Genomic DNA, 17650 nt, shown 5'->3' on the forward strand with positions numbered 1-17650 from the left:
TTTATACGAAAAGCGAGAGAATCATTAAACTGTCAAGTTACCTGTCTGGGGATATTTCTCAGGTATCACAAGAAAGTAGGCTTAATTATGTAGATTCGACATTTAATGTAAAAATGCGTTTTATTTCCCCAAAGGAAAATAAATACGTAATCTACATAGTTTTTTTCTTCATTGTGTGACATGTCTTACCTGTAGAGTAGATGCAGCAGAGTCGCTGGTCTCAGTCAGTCCGGTGCTCCTCGGTATACTGGACACGATGTATCTCGAGCCCTTTGGCACAGGCTGTCTAACCACCAGCTTTCCTTTCCTCGTCTCCGCTAGAAATAAACTGTACCAGTAGGCATCGTTGGACACCAGAGTGGAATCTGCGATTGTAGAGTTCCTCTCACTGATAACACTGTTCCTGCTGGGAGGAGCCGCTTTGCTGGGCTTTGGTTTCTGACACTTGAGAACGATGGTCACCAATATGGTGATGAGTAAAAGAAATGACACTGAGCCCAGTCCAATCACCAGATACAGGTTTAAATCTGAGAAGATGTCATATTCCAAAGGCACCTCAGTCATGTCAGCATAGGTTTTAAGGGCGGTCTCCACCGTGGACAGTTTGATGGTCACTGTAGCAGAGAGCGCGGGCTCTCCGTTGTCTTTGGCGATCACCACCAGCCGCTGATGACGCGAGTCTCTGTAACTGAACATTCTCATGGTCCGAATCTCTCCGTTGTACTGATCCAAACTGAATAATGTTGCGTCGGTGTTCTGGAGAAACTGGTACGCAATTCGTGAGTTGTGCACTGAATCAGAGTCTATCGCAATGACTTTGGCGATCAGAGTTCCTTTATCGGTGGATCTCGGGATCTTTTCCTCAACCACAGAGCCGTGCGCGCGCCATGGAGACACTATAACGGGCGTGTTGTCGTTCTGATCCATAATAATAATGTGAACGGTCACGTTACTGCTGAGTGGAGGGACACCAGAGTCTCGGGCCTCTATGTGAAAAAGAAACTCCTTCTCTATCTCATAATCAAACGTCTTTAACGCGTAAAGGTTGCCGTTCTCTGGGTTAATAGAAAACAACATGGAGATGGAGGTGTTCACTATTTCCTTCTCTATTATGAAATAAACTAGATACTGGTTTTCATGGAGATCTGGGTCTATGGCAGTTAAAGAGCTCAGTAAAGCTCCAGGTGCGTTATTCTCCATAACAGGTATCGTGAAGAACGTCTGAGGAAACTTAGGAACATTATCGTTCACGTCCAGCAGCTCTACAGTTATAGTTTCATTATCAGATAACGGTGGGTTGCCCCTGTCAGTCACAGTAATAGTGATTTCATATTCTGGCATTTTTTCACGATCTAACGGCTCTGAAACTATTAACTCATAATAATTATCAGATGATTCTTTAAGCGCAAACGGTAAATCATCAGAAATACTAATATCCACCTGTCCATTTTCTCCTGAATCTTTATCACTCACACTAACAACTGCAATGACTGTATTTACAGGTATATCCTCTTTCACTGGACTAGACAATGACTTGATAGAAATTTCAGGATGATTGTCATTCATATCTGTGACCAAAATATTTACTTTACACTTTCCAGAAAGACTATTGACTCCTTTATCTGTTGCTATAATTTCCATGTCATAAATCCTGAAATCCTCGTAATTTATCATTTCTTTCACTCTGATTTCTCCATTCTCAGGATTCAGACTGAATGTCTGCTGTGTTTTCTCTGAGGTATAGAGACTGTATGAATAAATTATTTCGGAATTTGAGCTCTCGTCTTTATCTGTTGCGTTTAATTTTACCACAAGACTACCAATAGGCGCGTTTTCTGTTAGATTTATAGTATAACTATCTTTGTCGAATTGAGGGGCGTTGTCATTCGTGTCGAGTACGCGCACAATAATGCTAGCTGTGCCAGAGCGCGCAGGGACCCCTCCATCCACAGCAGTGAGTATCAGATTATGCAAAGCCTGTTCTTCCCTGTCTAATGCCTTTTTTAGAATCAAATCAGCAAATTTAGACCCATCCCTCCCTGTCTGTATTTCAATGTCAAAATGTTCACTCTCACTTAAATGATATGTTTTAATAGAATTCGAGCCAATATCGGGGTCTACCGCATTACTAATTGAAAATCTCTCCCCGACCGCTGTAGATTCTGAAATATCCAAATTGAATGTATCTCTCCAAAAATGTGGAGAATTGTCATTTATATCAACAATTTCGATTTCAATGTTAAATAATCGCACAGGATTCTCTAATGTCATTTCCAATTTTATAAAACATGTCGTTTTAGTTGTACATAGATATTCTCTATCCATCTTTTCTAATATATATAGCTCCCCTGTCTCTTTGTTAACCTCGAGATATTTCTTGTTAGATCTAATGTCCAGTCTCATTCTTCGTCTGCTCAGTGTTTTCACATCCAGTCCCAAATCTGATGCTAAATTCGCGACAACAGATCCTTCCTCCATTTCTTCTGGGATGGAATAATGTGTAACAGAGCACGCTGTGTCCAAAAAAACGGAGAGAATAAATATCCATACATACCTCCGTGTCAGTGAATGTCTGTAGCTCTCCATTGTGTAACGTTTAAAATAGCTGCTTTACTCGTAATCCTAAAACAGACAGCGTTGCGAATAAAAGACTCGAGAAAGCTCCTGCTCGTGCGCGCGTCTTTGTGCGATATCTTCCCAAGTAAATATGTCATGGCGTCACTGATTAATATGACACAAAAACATTTTGTTATAGAACAGCGACACTCAGTGAGTTTAGTGTGAACACGCATATAATGAAATGAAATACACTTTCGAAATGATGGGTTGGTTTCAATTTGTTAGGTTCAATGAACAAAAAGGTTCATGTTTGACCCAACAATGGATTTTAAAAGTTCTGAATATTCGGCTAACCATGACATAAATTAACTCAATTTTCATTTATTGTTGTTGTTTTCGTTTTTTACGCGCAGCCAAGATACTAAAATAATAAAAATAGAAATTAGAAAGGAAATAAAAAATATATTTAAATGTAGGATCTAAAATTAAAAAACTTAACATTTAAGTGATATTTGTCGATCTAGAAACACTTGATATTTATACAACGAAACACTTTTTCTTTCTTGCCATTAAAATCTGGAATTAAATTCTGATTTAGACGTTATTTCAAACAGAATCTTGACAGGGATTTTTTTTACCTGTAGAGTAGATGCAGCAGAGTCGCTGGTCTCAGTCAGTCCGGTGCTTCTCGGTATACTGGACACGATGTATCTCGAGCCCTTTGGCACAGGCTGTCTAACCACCAGCTTTCCTTTCCTCGTCTCCGCTAGAAATAAACTGTACCAGTAGGCATCGTTGGACACTAGAGTGGAATCTGCGATGGTAGAGTTCCTCTCACTGATAACACTGTTCCTGCTGGGAGGAGCCGCTTTGCTGGGCTTTGGTTTCTGACACTTGAGAACGATGGTCACCAATATGGTGATGAGTAAAAGAAATGACACTGAGCCCAGTCCAATCACTAGATACAGGTTTAAATCTGAGAAGATGTCATATTCCAAAGGCACCTCAGTCATGTCAGCGTAGGTTTTAAGGGCGGTCTCCACCGTGGACAGTTTGATGGTAACTGTAGCAGAGAGCGCGGGCTCTCCGTTGTCTTTGGCGATCACCACCAGCCGCTGATGACGCGAGTCTCTGTAACTGAACATTCTCATGGTCCGAATCTCTCCGTTGTACTGATCCAAACTGAATAATGTTGCGTCGGTGTTCTGGAGAAACTGGTACGCGATTCGTGAGTTGTGCACTGAATCAGAGTCTATCGCAATGACTTTGGCGATCAGAGTTCCTTTATCGGTGGATCTCGGGATCTTTTCCTCAACCACAGAGCCGTGCGCGCGCCATGGAGACACTATAACGGGCGTGTTGTCGTTCTGATCCATAATAATAATGTGAACGGTCACGTTACTGCTGAGTGGAGGGACACCAGAGTCTCGGGCCTCTATGTGAAAAAGAAACTCCTTCTCTATCTCATAATCAAATGTCTTTAACGCGTAAAGGTTGCCGTTCTCTGGGTTAATAGAAAACAACATGGAGATGGAGGTGTTCACTATTTCCTTCTCTATTATAAAATAAACTAGATACTGGTTTTCATGGAGATCTGGGTCTATGGCAGTTAAAGAGCTCAGTAAAGCTCCAGGTGCGTTATTCTCCATAACAGGTATCGTGTAGAACGTCTGAGGAAACTGAGGAACATTGTCGTTCACGTCCAGCAGCTCTACAGTTATAGTTTCATTATCAGATAACGGTGGGTTGCCCCTGTCAGTCACAGTAATAGTGATTTCATATTCTGGCATTTTTTCACGATCTAACGGCTCTGAAACTATTAACTCATAATAATTATCAGATGATTCTTTAAGCGCAAACGGTAAATCATCAGAAATATTAATATCCACCTGTCCATTTTCTCCTGAATCTTTATCACTAACACTAACAACTGCAATGACTGTATTTACAGGTATATCCTCTTTCACTGGACTAGACAATGACTTGATAGAAATTTCAGGATGATTGTCGTTTATGTCCGTGATAACTATAGACAATTTACATTGATTAGATAATGGATTGGTGCCTTTATCAGTTGCTATTACTTCCATATCGTAAATTCGAAAATCCTCGTAATTGACCGTCTCTTTTACTCTTATTTCGCCATTGGCGGAATTTAAGCTAAATGCGTTCTGTGTTTTCTCTGACGTGTACAGACTATAGGAATAAACAAGACCGGCATTAGATCCCTCATCTAAATCTGTTGCATTTAATTTAACGACCAGACTTCCTATGGGAGAGTTTTCCCTTAAATTAATGGTGTAGCTCTCTTGGTCAAATTTAGGGGCGTTGTCGTTTGCATCCAGAACGCGCACAATGATACTGGCAGTACCTGAACGCTGAGGGACCCCGCCATCCACTGCGGTCAGTACGAGATTGTGAACTGCTTGTTTTTCACGATCCAGAGCCCTTTTTAAAATTAGGTCAGCAAATTTGGAACCGTCCCTTCCAGACTGAATTTCAATATCAAAGTGCTCGTTTTTGCTAAGATAGTACGTCTTAACCGAGTTAGAGCCAACATCAGAATCAACTGCATTGCTGACAGAAAATCGTTCACCCACGGATGTGGACTCGGTGATATCTAAATTGACTGTGTCTCGTCTAAATTGAGGATTATTATCATTAATGTCCGTGATTTCTAGCTCTATATAAAATATTCTCACAGGGTTCTCCACAGTAACTTCCAATTTTAAAAAGCACGTAGTAGTTGTTTTAAGAGGACAAAGATGTTCGCGATCGATTTTTTCTAGAATATAAAGATCACCCCTGTCCTTATTTATGGCGAGGTATTTCTTGTTAGCAATAACATCCAATCGGACATTTCGCTGAATAAAAGTCTTTACGTCGAGCCCTAAATCTGTGGCCAAATTTGCCACGACAGATCCCACTTCCATCTCCTCTGGAATAGAATAATGAGTAACAGCTAGTGCTGATTGAAAAACCGCAGACAACAGAAGAAAGAGCCTGACATACCTTTTCCATGACGGAGGGTTCAAATTAGACTCCATTGTCTGATCGAGGCGTTATGATAAAAACGATGTAGTTCACGCAGTTTCAAAGTGTAAGACTGGACTCCAAAATAAGACGAAAAAGAGCTGATAGTGAAGAATAATCGTAGAATGGACAAGAAGAAAAACAGAGGCACATAAAACGAGGCTTCGCCTCACAAATGACCAACTGATGCGGTGACGTTGAAGCTGCACTGGGGAGAGAGATAATTTGTGGGACTACAGCGACACTTTGCGCACAGGGATTGAGGTGCCTCAAAAATGCAAAAGTTATATTTGAATATGGACCAATACTGATTGACAATGCAAAAATGTAAAGAATCGTGTAGAATAAATATAAAACAATATTACCTGGAAACGGATTCTGTATATGCCATGACCCAAGCAATATGCTACATGAAACTGTATATATTGAACAGAATCATTTTTAGAATGTGATCTTACCTGTAGTGTAGAAGCAGCAGAGTCGCTGGTCTCAGTCAGTCCGGTGCTCCTCGGTATACTGGACACGATGTATCTCGAGCCCTTTGGCACAGGCTGTCTAACCACCAGCTTTCCTTTTCTCGTCTCCGCTAGAAATAAACTGTACCAGTAGGCATCGTTGGAGACCAGAGTGGAATCTGCGATGGTAGAGTTCCTCTCACTGATAACACTGTTCCTGCTGGGAGGAGCCGCTTTGCTGGGCTTTGGTTTCTGACACTTGAGAACGATGGTCACCAATATGGTGATGAGTAAAAGAAATGACACTGAGCCCAGTCCAATCACCAGATACAGGTTTAAATCTGAGAAGATGTCATATTCCAAAGGCACCTCAGTCATGTCAGCGTAGGTTTTAAGGGCGGTCTCCACCGTGGACAGTTTGATGGTCACTGTAGCAGAGAGCGCGGGCTCTCCGTTGTCTTTGGCGATCACCACCAGCCGCTGGTGACGCGAGTCTCTGTAACTGAACATTCTCATGGTCCGAATCTCTCCGTTGTACTGATCCAAACTGAATAATGTTGCGTCGGTGTTCTGGAGAAACTGGTACGTGATTCGTGAGTTGTGCACTGAATCAGAGTCTATCGCAATGACTTTGGCGATCAGAGTTCCTTTATCGGTGGATCTCGGGATCTTTTCCTCAACCACAGAGCCGTGCGCGCGCCATGGAGACACTATAACGGGCGTGTTGTCGTTCTGATCCATAATAATAATGTGAACGGTCACGTTACTGCTGAGTGGAGGGACACCAGAGTCTCTGGCCTCAATGTGAAAAATAAACTCCTTCTCTATCTCATAATCAAATGTCTTTAGCGCGTAAAGGTTGCCGTTTTCTGGGTTAATAGAAAACAACATGGAGATGGAGGTGTTTACTATTTCCTTCTCTATTATAAAATAAACTAGATACTGGTTTTCATGGAGATCTGGGTCTATAGCAGTTAAAGAGCTCAGTAAAGCTCCAGGTGCGTTATTCTCCATAACAGGTATCGTGAAGAACGTCTGAGGAAACTGAGGAACATTGTCGTTCACGTCCAGCAGCTCTACAGTTATAGTTTCGTTATCAGATAACGGTGGGTTGCCCCTGTCAGTCACAGTAATAGTGATTTCATATTCTGGCATTTTTTCACGATCTAACGGCTCTGAAACTATTAACTCATAATAATTATCAGATGATTCTTTAAGCGCAAAAGGCAAATGATCAGAAATATTAATATCCACCTGTCCATTTTCTCCTGAATCTTTATCACTCACACTAACGACTGCAATGACTGTATTTACAGGTATATCCTCTTTCACTGGACTAGACAATGACTTGATAGAAATTTCAGGATGATTGTCATTCATATCTGTGACCAAAATATTTACTTTACACTTTCCAGAAAGACTATTGACTCCTTTATCTGTTGCTATAATTTCCATGTCATAAATCCTGAAATCCTCGTAATTTATCATTTCTTTCACTCTGATTTCTCCATTCTCAGGATTCAGACTGAATGTCTGCTGTGTTTTCTCTGAGGTATAGAGACTGTATGAATAAACAATATCTGAATTTGAGCCTTCATCTCTGTCTGATGCATTTAATTTGACCACAAGACTACCAATAGGCGCGTTTTCTGTTAGATTTATAGTAGAACTGTCTATATCGAATTGAGGGGCGTTGTCATTCGTGTCGAGTACGCGCACAATAATGCTAGCTGTGCCAGAGCGCGCAGGGACCCCTCCATCCACAGCAGTGAGTATCAGATTATGCAAAGCCTGTTCTTCCCTGTCTAATGCCTTTTTTAGAATCAAATCAGCAAATTTAGACCCATCCCTCCCTGTCTGTATTTCAATGTCAAAATGTTCACTCTCACTTAAAAGATAGGTTTTAATAGAATTCGAGCCAATATCGGGGTCTACCGCATTACTAATTGAAAATCTCTCTTCGGCTGCTGTAGATTCTGAAATATCCAGATGGATGGTATCTCTCCAAAACTGTGGGGAATTATCATTTATATCCACAATTTCAATCTCTGTGTTAAATATGCGCACGGGATTCTCTAATGTCATTTCCAATTTTATAAAACATGTCGTTTTAGTTGTACATAGATATTCTCTATCCATCTTTTCTAATATGTATAGCTCCCCTGTCTCTTTGTTGACCTCGAGATATTTCTTGTTAGATCTAATGTCCAGTCTCATTCTTCGTCTGCTCAGTGTTTTCACATCCAGTCCCAAATCTGATGCTAAATTCGCGACAACAGATCCTTCCTCCATTTCTTCTGGGATGGAATAATGTGTAACAGAGCACGCTGTGTCCAAAAAAACGGAAAGAATAAATATCCATACATACCTCCGTGTCTGTGAATGTCTGTAGCTCTCCATTGTGTAACGTTTAAAATAGCTGCTTTACTCGTAATCCTAAAACAGACAGCGTTGCGAATAAAAGACTCGAGAAAGCTCCTGCTCGTGCGTGCGTCTTTGTGCGATATCTTCCCAAGTAAATATGTCATGGCGTCACTGATTAATATGACACAAAAACATTTTGTTATAGAACAGCGACACTCAGTGAGTTTAGTGTGAACACGCATATAATGAAATGAAATACACTTTCGAAATGATGGGTTGGTTTCAATTGGTTAGGTTCAATGAACAAAAAGGTTTCTGTTTGACCCAACAATGGATTTAAAAAGTTCTGAATATTCGGCTAACCATGACATAAATTAACTTAATTTTAATTTAATGTTGTTGTTTTCGTTTTTTACGCGCAGCCAAGATACTAAAATAATAAAAATAGAAATAAGAAAGGAAATAAAAAATATATTTAAATGTAGGATCTAAAATTAAAAAACTAAACGTTTAAGTGATATTTGTCGATCTAGAAACACTTGATATTTATACAACGAAACACTTTTTCTTTCTTGCCATTAAAATCTGGAATTAAATTCTGATTTAGACGTTATTTCAAACAAAATATTGACAGGGATTTTTTTTACCTGTAGAGTAGATGCAGCAGAGTCGCTGGTCTCAGTCAGTCCGGTGCTCCTCGGTATACTGGACACGATGTATCTCGAGCCCTTTGGCACAGGTTGTCTAACCACCAGCTTTCCTTTCCTCGTCTCCGCTAGAAATAAACTGTACCAGTAGGCATCGTTGGAGACCAGAGTGGAATCTGCGATTGTAGAGTTCCTCTCACTGATAACACTGTTCCTGCTGGGAGGAGCCGCTTTGCTGGGCTTTGCTTTCTGACACTTGAGAACGATGGTCACCAATATGGTGATGAGTAAAAGAAATGACACTGAGCCGAGTCCGATCACCAGATACAGGTTTAAATCTGAGAAGATGTCATATTCCAAAGGCACCTCAGTCATGTCAGCATAGGTTTTAAGGGCGGTCTCCACCGTGGATAGTTTGATGGTAACTGTAGCAGAGAGCGCGGGCTCTCCGTTGTCTTTGGCGATCACCACCAGCCGCTGGTGACGCGAGTCTCTGTAACTGAACATTCTCATGGTCCGAATCTCTCCGTTGTACTGATCCAAGCTGAATAATGTTGCGTCGGTGTTCTGGAGAAACTGGTACGCGATTCGTGAGTTGTGCACTGAATCAGAGTCTATCGCAATGACTTTGGCGATCAGAGTTCCTTTATCGGTGGATCTCGGGATCTTTTCCTCAACCACAGAGCCGTGCGCGCGCCATGGAGACACTATAACGGGAGTGTTGTCGTTCTGATCCATAATAATAATGTGAACGGTCACGTTACTGCTGAGTGGAGGGACACCAGAGTCTCGGGCCTCTATGTGAAAAATAAACTCCTTCTCTATCTCATAATCAAACGTCTTTAACGCGTAAAGGTTGCCGTTTTCTGGGTTAATAGAAAACAACATGGAGATGGAGGTGTTCACTATTTCCTTCTCTATTATAAAATAAACTAGATACTGGTTTTCATGGAGATCTGGGTCTATGGCAGTTAAAGAGCTCAGTAAAGCTCCAGGTGCGTTATTCTCCATAACAGGTATCGTGAAGAACGTCTGAGGAAACTGAGGAACATTGTCGTTCACGTCCAGCAGCTCTACAGTTATAGTTTCATTATCAGATAACGATGGTTTGCCCCTGTCAGTCACAGTAATAGTGATTTCATATTCTGGCATTTTTTCACGATCTAACGGCTCTGAAACTATTAACTCATAATAATTATCAGATGATTCTTTAAGCGCAAAAGGCAAATGATCAGAAATATTAATATCCACCTGTCCATTTTCTCCTGAATCTTTATCACTCACACTAACAACTGCGATGACTGTATTTACAGGTATATCCTCTTTCACTGGACTAGACAATGACTTGATAGAAATTTCAGGATGATTGTCATTCATATCTGTGACTAAAATATTTACTTTACACTTTCCAGAAAGACTATTGACTCCTTTATCTGTTGCTATAATTTCCATGTCATAAATCCTGAAATCCTCGTAATTTATCATTTCTTTCACTCTGATTTCTCCATTCTCAGGATTCAGACTGAATGTCTGCTGTGTTTTCTCTGAGGTATATAGACTGTATGAATACATTATTTCGGAATTTGAGCTCTCGTCTTTATCTGTTGCGTTTAATTTTACCACAAGACTACCAATAGGCGCGTTTTCTGTTAGATTTATAGTAGAACTGGCTATATCGAATTGAGGGGCGTTGTCATTCGTGTCGAGTACGCGCACAATAATGCTAGCTGTGCCAGAGCGCGCAGGGACCCCTCCATCCACAGCAGTGAGTATCAGATTATGCAAAGCCTGTTCTTCCCTGTCTAATGCCTTTTTTAGAATCAAATCAGCAAATTTAGACCCATCCCTCCCTGTCTGTATTTCAATGTCAAAATGTTCACTCTCACTTAAATGATATGTTTTAATAGAATTCGAGCCAATATCAGGGTCTACCGCATTACTAATTGAAAATCTCTCTCCGACCACTGTAGATTCTGAAATATCCAGATGGATGCTATCCCTTCGAAAATGGGGAGCATTATCATTTATATCCACAATTTCTATTTCTATGTTAAATATGCGGACAGGATTTTCGAGAATCACTTCCATTTTAATAAAGCATGTTGTTGCCGTTTTAGATGTACAGAGAAATTCTCTATCCATCTTTTCAAAAATGAAGAGCTCCCAAGTGTCTTTGTTGACATCGAGATATTTTTTGTTAGATATGATATCGAGTCGCATTTTTCGTGTGCCGAGTGTTTTCACGTCCAGTCCCAAATCTGACGCTAAATTTGCAACAACAGATCCTTCCTCCATTTCTTCTGGGATGGAATAATGTGTTACAGCGCACGATGTGTCCAAAACAATTGAGAAAAACAGTAGCCATACATACCTCTGTGCCTGTGACTGTCTGTTATTCTCCATTCTGTAACGTTTAAGATAGCTGTGTCACGCGTAATCCTTAAGCACACAATAAAAGGAATAAGGTACTTAACGAAGCTACTGCTCGCGCGTGAGTCTTTGTGCGGTATCTGCCCATGAAAATCTGTCATGACGTCAGTGGTGAAAATGACCAAAAGTATTTTGTTAGAGAACAGCGACACTACGTGAGTTTAGTGTAAACATGCATAGGAAGAACACCATTAAGATGCTGGGATATTTAAACAAAGCAGTTGGGTTAAATTAACAAACAAAAATGTATATTTTACTCCCAAATTGGTTGAAATAACTCAGAATTGTGGGCTGAACCCTTGCATAGGGTAGTGCACAATCCAACGGTTGGATTCTTCCTTTTTTGACCGAACTCTGGTTTAAAAGTGTCCACGCATTTTGAAGTGTAATTTTCTATATTTATTCTCGTAATGAATTAAACTTCGTTTTTTACGATGAAGTTATATATTGTTGATTCAGCGCATCCCCAAATACTTTAATCATAAAAATATAAAATAAATAAAACCTTCTCTAAATGTAGGTACTGGAAAAAAGAAACTGTACCTGACAGTAAGAACGGTATTTATCCATCTAGAAATATACTATTTGTACAACGTAACATTTTGACGCACAAGAATCAGAATATTAACAATAATTTTGTTACCTGTAGAGTAGATGCAGCAGAGTCGCTGGTCTCAGTCAGTCCTGTGCTCCTCGGTATACTGGACACGATGTATCTCGAGCCCTTTGGCACAGGCTGTCTAACCACCAGCTTTCCTTTCCTCGTCTCCGCTAGAAATAAACTGTACCAGTAGGCATCGTTGGACACTAGAGTGGAATCTGCGATGGTAGAGTTCCTCTCACTGATAACACTGTTCCTGCTGGGAGGAGCTGCTTTGCTGGGCTTTGGTTTCTGACACTTGAGAACGATGGTCACCAATATAGTGATGAGTAAAAGAAATGACACTGAGCCCAGTCCAATCACCAGATACAGGTTTAAATCTGAGAAGATGTCATATTCCAAAGGCACCTCAGTCATGTCAGCATAGGTTTTAAGGGCGGTCTCCACCGTGGACAGTTTGATGGTCACTGTAGCAGAGAGCGCGGGCTCTCCGTTGTCTTTGGCGATCACCACCAGCCGCTGATGACGCGAGTCTCTGTAACTGAACATTCTCATGGTCCGAATCTCTCCGTTGTACTGATCCAAACTGAATAATGTTGCGTCGGTGTTCTGGAGAAACTGGTACGCGATTCGTGAGTTGTGCACTGAATCAGAGTCTATCGCAATGACTTTGGCGATCAGAGTTCCTTTATCGGTGGATCTCGGGATCTTTTCCTCAACCACAGAGCCGTGCGCGCGCCATGGAGACACTATAACGGGCGTGTTGTCGTTCTGATCCATAATAATAATGTGAACGGTCACGTTACTGCTGAGTGGAGGGACACCAGAGTCTCGGGCCTCTATGTGAAAAATAAACTCCTTCTCTATCTCATAATCAAACGTCTTTAACGCGTAAAGGTTGCCGTTCTCTGGGTTAATAGAAAACAACATGGATATGGAGGTGTTCACAATTTCCTTCTCTATTATAAAATAAACTAGATACTGGTTTTCATGGAGATCTGGGTCTATGGCAGTTAAAGAGCTCAGTAAAGCTCCAGGTGCGTTATTCTCCATAACAGGTATCGTGTAGAACGTCTGAGGAAACTGAGGAACATTGTCGTTCACGTCCAGCAGCTCTACAGTTATAGTTTCATTATCAGATAACGGTGGGTTGCCCCTGTCAGTCACAGTAATAGTGATTTCATATTCTGGCATTTTTTCACGATCTAACGGCTCTGAAACTATTAACTCATAATAATTATCAGATGATTCTTTAAGCGCAAAAGGCAAATGAACAGAAATATTAATATCCACCTGTCCATTTTCTCCAGAATCTTTATCACTCACACTAACAACTGCAATGACTGTATTTACAGGTATATCCTCTTTCACTGGACTAGACAATGACTTGATAGAAATTTCAGGATGATTGTCATTCATATCTGTGACTAAAATATTTACTTTACACTTTCCAGAAAGACTATTGACTCCTTTATCTGTTGCTATAATTTCCATGTCATAAATCCTGAAATCCTCGTAATTTATCATTTCTTTCACTCTGATTTCACCGTTTTCATGATTCAGACTGAATGTCTGCTGTGTTTTCTCTGAGGTATAGAGACTGTATGAATAAATAATTTCGGAATTTGAGCTCTCGTCTTTATCTGTCGCATTTAATATTACCACAAGACTTCCAATAAGTGCGTTTTCTGTTACATTTATAGTATAACTATCTTTGTCGAATTGAGGGGCGTTGTCATTCGTGTCCAGTACGCGCACAATAATGCTAGCTGTGCCAGAGCGCGCAGGGACCCCTCCATCCACAGCAGTGAGTATCAGATTATGAACCGTTTGCTCCTCGCGATCCAATGCTTTCATCAGAATCAAATCAGCAAATTTAGACCCATCCCTGCCAGTTTGTATTTCGATCGTAAAATGAGAACTCTCACTTAAGTAATACGAATTTACGGAATTGCTCCCGAAATCTGGATCGAACGCGTTGTTCAAAGAAAATCTCTCTCCTGCTGGAGTAGACTCTGAAATATCCAAATACATTGTGTCTCTTCGAAAATGTGGCGCATTGTCATTGATATCAATTATTTCTATTTCAATGTTGAACATTCGAATTGGGTTTTCTAACGTTGCATCTAGCTTCAGAAAGCAGGTTAATTTGGAATTGCAGAGGTGTTCTCTGTCGATCTTTTCGAGAACATACAGATCCCCGGATTCTTTGTTAATATCAAGATATTTTTTGGAAGCAATCGTATCCAAACGTATCTTCCGTCTATTTAACGTTTTAACATCCAACCCGAGATCAGCTGCCAAATTTGCCACCACAGAACCTTCCTCCATTTCCTCAGGAATAGAATAGTGAGTTACTGTATTTACGGGTTTAAGGTATCCGGAGAGAAGAAGAAAAATCCAAACGTACCTTGATATCCGGCTATGTGCTATAAAAGTACACTCCATAGTTCGTTTTCACCGTGTTCTTTTAAATTACAAAATTCAAAAGGTAAAATGAATTTAAAATAGACTCCGTGCCATAAGGTAAATACGACAATTAAATAAAACATACACCGTCAAATGAAAGGACGTGTGGTATAGCAAACAATGTCTGCAGCGTTGTCTGCACAATGCACGTCATGCGTTGACTGTTATATGGTTAGATATGTTTTAATGGTGAACAGCGACTCTCTGCGCAAAAAGAGTACATTGCGCACAACATCAATACAAAATAATGAAATTTGAATAGTCCACGTTGAATATGTATTCGCAGTGTATAGAGGCTGTTTAAACATAAAATACATTTAAAAAAAATGAAAGAAAGAACTTGAACCTGGGAAAAAATCATCACATTTAAAGCCTTTCTGCCAACAAAAAGTAACCCCCCCTGCTCTTTCTTTGGGCAAATTTGTGCTTTTATCGTATTTAAGTTGCAAAAACAGATATGTATACTAACATACTGTATTTAGAAATAAAATGATCTAATCGTACCTGTAGAGTAGATGCAGCAGAGTCGCTGGTCTCAGTCAGTCCGGTGCTTCTCGGTATACTGGACACGATGTATCTCGAGCCCTTTGGCACAGGCTGTCTAACCACCAGCTTTCCTTTCCTCGTCTCCGCTAGAAATAAACTGTACCAGTAGGCATCGTTGGACACCAGAGTTGAATCTGCGATGGTAGAGTTCCTCTCACTGATAACACTGTTCCTGCTGGGAGGAGCTGCTTTGCTGGGCTTTGGTTTCTGACACTTGAGAACGATGGTCACCAATATGGTGATGAGTAAAAGAAATGACACTGAGCCCAGTCCAATCACTAGATACAGGTTTAAATCTGAGAAGATGTCATATTCCAAAGGCACCTCAGTCATGTCAGCATAGGTTTTAAGGGCGGTTTCCACCGTGGACAGTTTGATGGTCACTGTAGCAGAGAGCGCGGGCTCTCCGTTGTCTTTGGCGATCACAACCAGCCGCTGATGACGCGAGTCTCTGTAACTGAACATTCTCATTGTCCGAATCTCTCCGTTGTACTGATCCAAACTGAATAATGTTGCGTCGGTGTTCTGGAGAAACTGGTACGCAATTCGTGAGTTGTGCACTGAATCAGAGTCTATCGCAATGACTTTGGCGATCAGAGTTCCTTTATCGGTGGATCTCGGGATCTTTTCTTCAACCACAGAGCCGTGCGCGCGCCATGGAGACACTATAACGGGCGTGTTGTCGTTCTGATCCATAATAATAATGTGAACGGTCACGTTACTGCTGAGTGGAGGGACACCAGAGTCTCGGGCCTCTATGTGGAAAAGAAACTCCTTCTCTATCTCGTAATCAAATGTCTTTAGCGCGTAAAGATTACCGTTTTCTGGGTTAATAGAAAACAACATGGATATGGAGGTGTTCAATATTTCCTTCTCTATTATAAAATAAACTAGATACTGGTTTTCATGGAGATCTGGGTCTATGGCAGTTAAAGAGCTCAGTAAAGCTCCAGGTGCGTTGTTCTCCATAACAGGTATGGAGTAGAACGTCTGAGGAAACCGTGGCGCGTTATCATTGACATCCAGTAAATGCACAGTTACAGTTTCATTATCAGATAATGGAGGATTCCCTCTATCAGTCACAACCAACGTTATCTCGTATTCTGGGACCATTTCGCGATCTAAAGGTTTGGACACTAATAATTCGTAGAGATATTCCGATGATTTGTTTAAAATAAAAGGTAACGTCATGTTCATTGTTAGTTTCACTTTACCGTTATCCCCCGTGTCTCTGTCACTAACAGCCACGAGAGCTATAACCGAGCCGACTGGTATGTTTTCTTCCACGGTGTTTTTAAGGGATTTTATTGCTATTTCAGGATAGTTATCATTCATATCGTTGACATACACCGTCACTCTGCATTGTCCTGCAAGTGGAATTGGGCCGTTGTCTTTAGCCTCAATAAACATTTCATATATTTTCATATCTTCATAATCAATGGTGCCCTTAACTTCTATATTGCCAGTGTTTGGATTCAAAGAGAACAACATCTGCGTTTTCTCGGAAGTATATAGGGTAAATGAATATGTAATTTCGGCGTTCGAGCCCTCATCAGCATCCGTGGCGTTTAATTTAATAACGAGGGTGCCAGTAGGAGAATTTTCACTAATGTTCAGAGAATAAACCGCTTGTTCGAATTGAGGGGCGTTGTCATTTGTGTCCAGAACGCGCACTATAATACTAGCTGTGCCAGAGCGCGCAGGGACTCCACCATCAATGGCCGTAAGTATGAGATTGTGAACGGCATTCTCTTCCCTGTCTAGTGCCTTCATCAGGACCAAATCGACATATTTCGTTCCATCACTTCCAGAATGTATATCAACATTAAAATGATCACTTTCACTTAGTTTATAGGTCTTAACGGTATTAGCACCAACGTCCGGGTCAAAGGCGTTGGGCAAAGAAAATCTCTCCCCCGGTGATGCGGACTCTGAGACGTCCAATTCAATTTTGTCTCGTCGAAAATGCGGAGCATTGTCGTTGATGTCTGTGATGCCCAATTCAATATTAAATATTCGCAGTGGGCTTTCAATTATTAAGTCTAACTTTAAAAAGCACGTCGTTTTTGTAGTACACAAAGATTCCCTGTCGATCTTTTCAACAATAGTTAGCTCGCCAGTCTTTTTATTAACCTCAAGATATTTGTTGTTATTGAAAATGTCAAGTTTTACCTCTCGCTGTGCTAGTCCACTAATATCCAGTCCCAAATCAGCGGCCAAATTCGCGACGACTGACCCGCGCTCCATCTCCTCTGGTATAGAATAGCGCGTCACACAACATACCGTGTTCCAAAGTACAAAGAAATACGGCAGCCATCGAATATCCGCCTTCATCGTTGACATCCTGACGAACAGAGAGAATCACTGAAATCAAATTGGTCAAATATGTTTGCCTCTCATTATATGTTCCACAAAACGTATGTTCAGATTTGATTTTAAAAGAATCTAATAATAACTTAAACGCTCGTCCGCAGAAATGATGCTGCTCTCGGCAACTCTCACTATTGTGGCATATGATAAAGACCCTTTAAATGGACTCTGTGTCA

At 40.8% G+C, this 17650-nt stretch overlaps 3 protein-coding genes across 3 annotated transcripts; all 3 read right to left on the reverse strand.

Annotated features, from left to right (window-relative positions):
* Nucleotides 1-17: 17 nt before the first annotated feature.
* On the reverse strand, nt 18-2493 carry LOC306907611 (protocadherin alpha-C2-like). The gene has a single exon (XM_079479842.1). The coding sequence runs from the start codon at nt 2476-2478 to the stop codon at nt 169-171; it is 2310 nt and encodes a 769-aa protein (XP_079335968.1). The 5' UTR covers nt 2479-2493; the 3' UTR covers nt 18-168.
* Nucleotides 2494-2610: 117 nt separating this feature from the next.
* Nucleotides 2611-14444, reverse strand: LOC306907383 (uncharacterized protein; the record flags this gene model as incomplete). Its single annotated transcript, XM_079479438.1, has 5 exons — nt 12132-14444; nt 9044-10129; nt 6051-8441; nt 3198-4268; nt 2611-2622 (listed from the first exon to the last, which is right to left on the reverse strand). Exons 1-5 carry the CDS (start codon nt 14418-14420, stop codon nt 2611-2613), a joined length of 6849 nt encoding a protein of 2282 aa, XP_079335564.1. The 5' UTR covers nt 14421-14444.
* A 297-nt stretch (nt 14445-14741) lies between these two features.
* On the reverse strand, nt 14742-17387 carry pcdhb (protocadherin b; the record flags this gene model as incomplete). Its single annotated transcript, XM_079479439.1, has 2 exons — nt 15063-17387; nt 14742-14762 (listed from the first exon to the last, which is right to left on the reverse strand). Exons 1-2 carry the CDS (start codon nt 17349-17351, stop codon nt 14742-14744), a joined length of 2310 nt encoding a protein of 769 aa, XP_079335565.1. The 5' UTR covers nt 17352-17387.
* Nucleotides 17388-17650: the final 263 nt, after the last annotated feature.

The sequence above is a fragment of the Barbatula barbatula genome, assembly GCF_947034865.1.
Source record: "Barbatula barbatula genome assembly, chromosome: 18".
Lineage (NCBI taxonomy): Eukaryota > Metazoa > Chordata > Actinopteri > Cypriniformes > Nemacheilidae > Barbatula > Barbatula barbatula.